The sequence below is a fragment of the Triticum aestivum genome, chromosome 7A (genome assembly GCF_018294505.1).
Source record: "Triticum aestivum cultivar Chinese Spring chromosome 7A, IWGSC CS RefSeq v2.1, whole genome shotgun sequence".
NCBI lineage: Eukaryota > Viridiplantae > Streptophyta > Magnoliopsida > Poales > Poaceae > Triticum > Triticum aestivum.
Window position 1 is genome coordinate 344,611,705 of NC_057812.1, and position 6,804 is coordinate 344,618,508.

The 6,804-nt window shown below is 48.8% G+C and overlaps 1 protein-coding gene across 1 annotated transcript; it reads right to left on the reverse strand.

Moving 5' to 3' along the window:
* Positions 1–388: 388 nt before the first annotated feature.
* Positions 389–6,602, reverse strand: LOC123153333 (alpha/beta hydrolase domain-containing protein 17B-like). Its single transcript, XM_044572506.1, has 7 exons — positions 6,538–6,602; positions 1,939–1,975; positions 1,394–1,630; positions 1,259–1,306; positions 951–1,146; positions 668–914; positions 389–525 (listed from the first exon to the last, which is right to left on the reverse strand). Exons 1-7 carry the CDS (start codon positions 6,600–6,602, stop codon positions 444–446), a joined length of 912 nt encoding a protein of 303 aa, XP_044428441.1. The 3' UTR covers positions 389–443.
* Positions 6,603–6,804: the final 202 nt, after the last annotated feature.

Genomic DNA, 6,804 nt, shown 5'->3' on the forward strand with positions numbered 1-6,804 from the left:
ATTTCTGCGTCCTAGTGGCACCTACTACGCTCAACCTGGTATTTGCAGGACGACGGGAAAGTAGCAGGAAAAAGTGGTATACTTCGTTTCAAGCAACACATATGTACTCCCTTCGTTCCTAAATATTTGTCCTTCTAGACATTTCAAATGACTACTACATACAGATGTATGTAGACATATTTTAGAGTGTAGACTCACTCATTTTGCTTCGTATGTAGTCACTTGTTGAAATGACTAGAAAGACAAGTATTTAGGAACGGAGGGAGTAGTATTTACAAGATAGAATAAAGCTCAATTCAAGTAGTTGCACTATATTTATCTTTGCTGTTCGTGAACAATTTTACAATTTTCATCAGCAAGAGCACACAAACCATTGTTGACTCTGCCGCTGCAAAGAGAAACAAAACGATTCTATAACTACATATGAAAAACCACTCACTGACTCAGCAAGCCTCGGTTTTTCGAGAAGGCTCTTTGAAGCAATCAACATTGCAGAGGCCCATTGATCTAATCATCTCGCCAAGCCTGCCAAAGATTCCCAAAGGCCAATGCAAAAAAATGTGAATCATACAAAATTTGTTTTGCCCTCAAAAAATGATTGTTACATAGTCTATGCTGATCCAGTACTCTGCATGATGGTGCAAGAGGAGGCTGAGGGAGGACCAACCTGTCAATGCTTTTCCTTGGTTTGTCTGTCCGTTCATTTTCATCTCTTGTCCTGTCAAATGTATCGACACTTCTCCTTGATCTCTCATGTGTGATGGACCTTGCCTTTTCCCTGACGTCTGTACTTCGACGGTGTTTATCTACACATTCAGTGCTCAGCCTAGGAGGCTGCTCATGCCTTGAGCTCTTCCTCGATGGCTCTAACCTCTGCGAGGTCATCAAATGCGCCTCAGAAAGAGCGGCGCTATCTGAAGGTTTTTCATTTCCAGCTAGCAACTTCTCACTCTCAGGTGCTGCTTCTTTTCCAGCAGGCAACTTCTCTACAGCTGACAGAAACTTCTTCAGATGCCTTATGTACACTGGGAAGGTCTCCAAGTTACAGTGGTCGCCTCCCTCGATCCACAGAGGCTCATACTTCTGTTGGCCCAGCTCCCATATCCGCTTTCCATGGGAAAAATCAACAACATCGTCACTTGTACCCTGAGAAGAAAGGGAAACAGGCCACCAGGTTTATCTGAAGCTATGCACGGATTACACAAGGAGCATATCAGATATCACTACAATGTGTGGATGTATTTAATTCCAAACTTACATGAATCACCAGAACAGGGCATTTAACAAGGGGAATTTTCTCGATGTTCTGTAACAAAGCAAATGTCTGTTAGTGTAGACAAAGCATGTGAGGTCGTTCAGTATTTCTCTTGATAGTTCAGCTAGTGAAGCAAACCTTATATATGTCAAACCAGTATGTTTTCTTCACAGAATACATGACACGTAGGCCAGAAAGTATGGGACTATGCAGAACAACTGCTCTTATGTGATGCAAGTGAGCAGCTAAATCAACAGTGGGGCCACTACCGACAGATTGACCATAAAGAACAATGTCTTCTTCCCTAGTCCCATAAACCTCCACAAGGCATTTATATGCAGACTCTATGTCAGCAAATGTATTAGCTTCGCTTGCCTGAAAATGGAAGGCGCAGAAAGATTGTCTCAACAGAGTTTATTTTTCTAACCATGAGATAAACACATGGGATGGAACAATCTTCCATAAAAACAAATGGAATTAGCCAAATGCAAAAAAGGATCCCTTAACAGAAGCACTCACATGGGAATCAGACTTGTGGCCTCTCCCATGACAAGAATATTAAGCTATTAAATGATTTCCACCTGCCTAAAACCTTTTTTAACTACTCTAGTATAAGCAGGTATTGCTCCTCTAGCGACATGATAGAGCATTAGTTTCAAGAAAGAGCAGAAAGTATTATTAACCTTGCCTGATGACCGTCCATAACCAGAATAATCATACCTGCGAAAATTGAGCAAATTATTATCAAGGCACCAAAATGAGGTGTTGATACATCAATGATCAATGTTACTATTAAAAGTTGTAAAATGGAGAATAATACAAGGCTTGCTAAGGCATCAAGGAGAACGTAGGCTTGTAGCATTGGAGCATCATTTAAGTAGCTTACCTAGAATGACCAAATCTTCACAGAGGTGAGTTGTATATGCCATGCAATGATAAAGCCATTTACACAATGGGCACCCAATTCACTAGTCAACAGGTCAGGCTAACATAAAAGGCAGAGTAACAGTCTTTGAACATCTGTTCAAATTTTACGCAGCCAGCTTTAGTCTGTTATAAGCTGCAAACCTCTGACCGATGAAAATTTACTGCAAAAGGGTCGGTTTTTGTACTAATTAATCCAACCAAAATCTTGAATGCATCATGCAGACTGCACAGCACCCCTATTGGACTATTTATCCTACATTAGGCATTCATCCATTATTATAAATTAAGAGGATATGCAACTTAGATAGGTGAAATACTTGTCTTAAGGGTGAAATCAGGAAAACTGCAACTAAAGGCATTTTAAGTCAGTATCACGTATAATTTCAGCTCAGATGGCATCAGAATAAACACTGTGGGTGGGAAGATTGTCCAAACCAATTTCAATTTGGTGAAGAGCCAGAGTGCACATTTGCTAGAAACCGAAATTGTTGGCTTTCCATCAATTTTGGTATTTTGATGTAATCGTGTGCTCTAGAGCAAAATAAGATGCATAAAAGATAAACATCACATGCAATCAAAATATGTGACATGATATGGCCATCATCATCTTGTGCCCTTGATCTCCATATCCAAAGCACCGTCATGATCTCCATCCTCAATGACTTGACACCTTGATCTCCATCGTAGCATCGTTGTCATCTCGCCAACTATTGCTTCTACAACTATCGCTAACGTAGAGTGATAAAGTAAAGCAATTACATAGCAATTGCATTTCATAGAATAAAGCGACAACCATAAGGCATACGCCTTCTTACTCCTTTGCCTATCCATTCTTGCGCACTCGAGCTCCAGCACCCAAGTCCGCACTCCCAACCTCAACCTTCTCCAGCCATGTCCGGAGCGGGAGGCAAGTGGATGGTCTCCTCCGTCACGGAGGGACATATCAAAAAGCTGAGGAAGGCTGGATACCTGTCTAACGACATCGCGTACCGGCTCACCGAAAAGGGGCAGCTCATCCCCACCCCTAGGCCCCATGAGAGGGTGGTGTTCCTCCCCCATTTCCTTCGCGGATTGGGCTTCCCTCTCCACCCATTTGTCCGGGGGCTCCTGTTCTACTACGGCCTGGATTTCCATGATCTGGCCCCGAACTTCGTCCGCAACATCTCAGCGTTTATCGTCGTGTGCGAGGCCTTCCTCCGCATCCGCCCCCATTTCGGGCTCTGGCTCAAGATTTTCAACGTCAAGCAGAAGGTGGTGTGCGACAGCCAGGCGGAGTGCGGAGGCGCCATGGTGGGCAAGATGGACAACGTCCTCTGGCTCGAGGGCTCCTTTGTGGAGACCCTGAAGGGGTGGCAATCGGGGTGGTTTTACATCACCGAGCCGCGCAACACCGAATGGGTCGCGCCCCCTGAGTTCCGGTCCAGACCCCCAACGCAGCTCACGTCCTGGAAAGAGACGGGCCTATCGTGGGGTAAAAAAGGAGAGCTGACTGGACTCCAAACATGCATCAAAACCCTGGTGGACAAGAAGCTCAAACTTGTCAACGTAGTCCAGGTTATGCTCATCCGCTTGATCCTCCCGTGCCAACAACGGGCTTTTAACCTGTGGGAGTTCGACCCGGCGCGACACCAGACTCTGAGCAGGCTCTTCGACACGACGTACGAAGATGCCTGGAAGATGCTTTTCAAGGGTGCCGAGGCTCCGCTACTGAGGATCGCGGATTCAGTGGGCAGCGTCACGCTCTCGCGATAAGCTATTTTTTCCTTTTACAGGGTATCAGTTTTTCATAGTTTGACTCCATGCGGGATCTAAACTCCCTTACCTTTGACAGGATTGGCAGGTGACATCCAGACAGATCAACTGTCCAGCTCCTTTGCCCGAAGGCCCAGCGGATGCTCGCTTGGCGAAGCTGCTGGTTCCGGCACCCTATGTGGTGCCGGAGAAGAAGGTCAATAAGAAGACCACGGGGACTCGAAAGAGTGCCCGACGCCCGGAGGTGTTGGATTCATCATCCGACGAATCCAAGACGCACTCCTCCCGTGAAGACGAGGAGGAGGAAGAAGTGACCCCTCCCCCTCCAGCGGGGGAAGGGAAGAAAAGGAAGGCCGCCCCAACTAGGGAGGCCGAAGGGTCCAAGAAGGGGAAAACCCTTCCTCCAGACTGCTCCACCGACGCCGACGGCGGCGGAGAGGAGTGGGTGCCTAGGGCCAAGCCCCTGGCAAAATCGTAAGTATCCGGATACTAGAGCAATTCATAGTATTCGTTTATTGCACAGCTTTCCCTTACGTCAAATATGTTTATGCAGCCCAACCAAAGACTGGCTCGACGCGTCGTCGAGCGGCTCACTGGACTCGTCGGATGTGAACTCACTTCCGACGGCTTCCTCCCCCCGCCCTACGGACGACACCGAAGTGTTGTCTCAACAGGTTCCAAGCCGGGAGGAGGTGGTCCTGGAGGCGCCGCAAGGCGACCTCCCGGACTCCAGGAGTAGAGGGGATGAAACCCCTCAGGGTTCCAAGTCCGGCTCTAGGCCGGACACCGCTCCGGGAACCTTCAAAGGTTCCAGAGTCCGGTGGGGGACCTCCTTCCAGGAGGAGCAAGTCCGCCATGCCGGTGGCCCCCGTCCAACCGGAGGCGCCGGACAATATGTTGGAGGTGCTCCAAGGCGCCTCCATCGACGAGGAGCACCACGCCATTATAAGTGCGGTGGTCCAAAAGGTTCAGTCCGCCAAGAGCGGACTGACTGAAGCTTGTACTAGCCTTTGGACGGGCTTTGAGGTAAGTAAAGAATGTGTAAATAATAGTACCGCATAGACAGTAGCCCCTGATGCTCTGTTTGGCATTCAGGAAGAAAAGCCGAAGAGAGGATCAAATAAAATTCGCAGGAGTCTAACAAAAGGAGCCAACATGCGTATGCAGGCTTCTCTGCTTGCATCCGGCGCACTGACTGCGGAAGTGGACATGCTAAAGCAGAACCTCGAGCGATCCGAGCAAGAGCTCGAACGTACCAAGAAGCAGCTCGAGGACAATGAAGGTAAGAAATACCTTGTTAAAAATATATATAAAAAGATGCAATTGCAAAGAATGACAGGATTGTCGTGGCTATTGTAGGGGCCACGTCTAAGGTGGCGACCCTTAAGCAAGCGCTGGACGAGGCCGAGAAGAGGGCAGCCTCGGAGCGCACCGAGCGGGAGAAGTATGAGGCCGAAGTTGGCAAGGTGCGGCAAGAGCTCCAGGCTCTCATGGAAAAGCATGAGAGTTTGGAGCTTGACTCAAAGACGCGAGCGTCCGAGCTCGCGGTGGCTATTGAAAATGCCAAGGCCGAATCCCAGAAGACCCTCCAGGAGTTGGATGAGGTGAAGAAGATAGCGGCGGGTAAGGTATTCTTTATGCAAAGCAAACACATAAACGTGAGTTACTTGTTACTTACCCGAATCCGGAGCTCTCCAGGAGCATTCGCAGATCTTCCCCGGAGTGTATCCAATGCCGCTGCATTTTATTGAGCCGAGGAGGGCAGCTCGACGGAGAAGGTGTTCTGGTCTCAGTACGCTGAGGCCGGACACCCCGTGCCCCTGAGCGACCAGCTGAAGCAACTGGTCGAGCTCCACAAGGCGGCCGAACAGGCCATGAAGGGCCTCATTGTTCGGCTGTGGCCTGCAGGGGCCCTGCCTGGGAGCTATTTTGGGCTGGTGCGGCGGTTGGTGGAGGCCTGTCCAAGGCTTGAAGTCATCAAGCGCTCCGTGTGCATTGAAGGTGCCCGTAGGGCCCTTGCCCGTGCTAAGGTGCACTGGGGCAAGCTGGATGCTGAGAAGCTGGTAAAGGACGGGCCACCGCCGGGGAAAGAGCATCGCAAGCCCGAGAATTACTATAAGGATGTTCTGAAGGGTGCCCGCCTTGTGGCGCATGAATGTTCTAGGGATGTAATTTTCGAATGAAACTTACTCGTTTTGTCCTGTGCGCTGAAAACTTGTTTATATGCGCTAAGCAATGCTATTGGAATTTAAAATATTACCTTCTGTGCGGCTGTTTATCAATTCTACGGACACCAGGGACAGTAGTGGCAGGTCGCGTCGCAACAGGCAGAAGCGCCGCATTAGCGGCAACAATGCTGAGGATACGACAGTTAATGCCGGATTAAAAGGCTCTAAATCCGGTCAGCGGAAAAAGCCATTCAAAAGGAATTCTAGGGGCCCGTCCAGTTTGGACCGAATACTCTACCGCTCGTGCCAGATACATGGCAACCCCGAAAAGCCAGCCAATCACACCAACAGGGATTGTTGGGTGTTCAAGCAGGCAGGCAAGATAAACGCCGAAAATGAAGACAAAACATCAAAAAGTTACAGGAAGCCAGATACCTAGCCGCGGATATCGCGCACCGGCTGCCAAATGGGGGCAGCTCGTCCCAACGCTCGAACCCCATGAGAGGTTAGTTTTTCTTACCCATTTTGTCCGTGGACTGGGATTTCCCCTCCACCCGTTTCTCCGCGGGTTCATGTTCTACTATGGGCTGGATTTTCATGATCCGGCCCCCAATTTCATCATTAACATCTCGGCGTTTATCGTCGTGTGCGAGGCCTTCCTCCGCATCAAGCCCCACTTCGGATGAAAACCTTCAATGTTAA

Excerpts from the sequence above, each read along its gene's own strand:
- LOC123153333 (XM_044572506.1), bottom strand. The coding sequence starts at position 6,602 with ATGGGGTTCGAGCGTTGGGACGAGCTGCCCCCATTTGGCAGCCGGTGC. Across the intron at positions 1,976-6,537 it reads TGCGCGATATCCGCGGCTAG|GTATGATTATTCTGGTTATG; the intron begins GTATCTGGCTTC and ends CAATTTTCGCAG. Across the intron at positions 1,631-1,938 it reads ATGGACGGTCATCAGGCAAG|GCAAGCGAAGCTAATACATT; the intron begins GTTAATAATACT and ends TTCCATTTTCAG.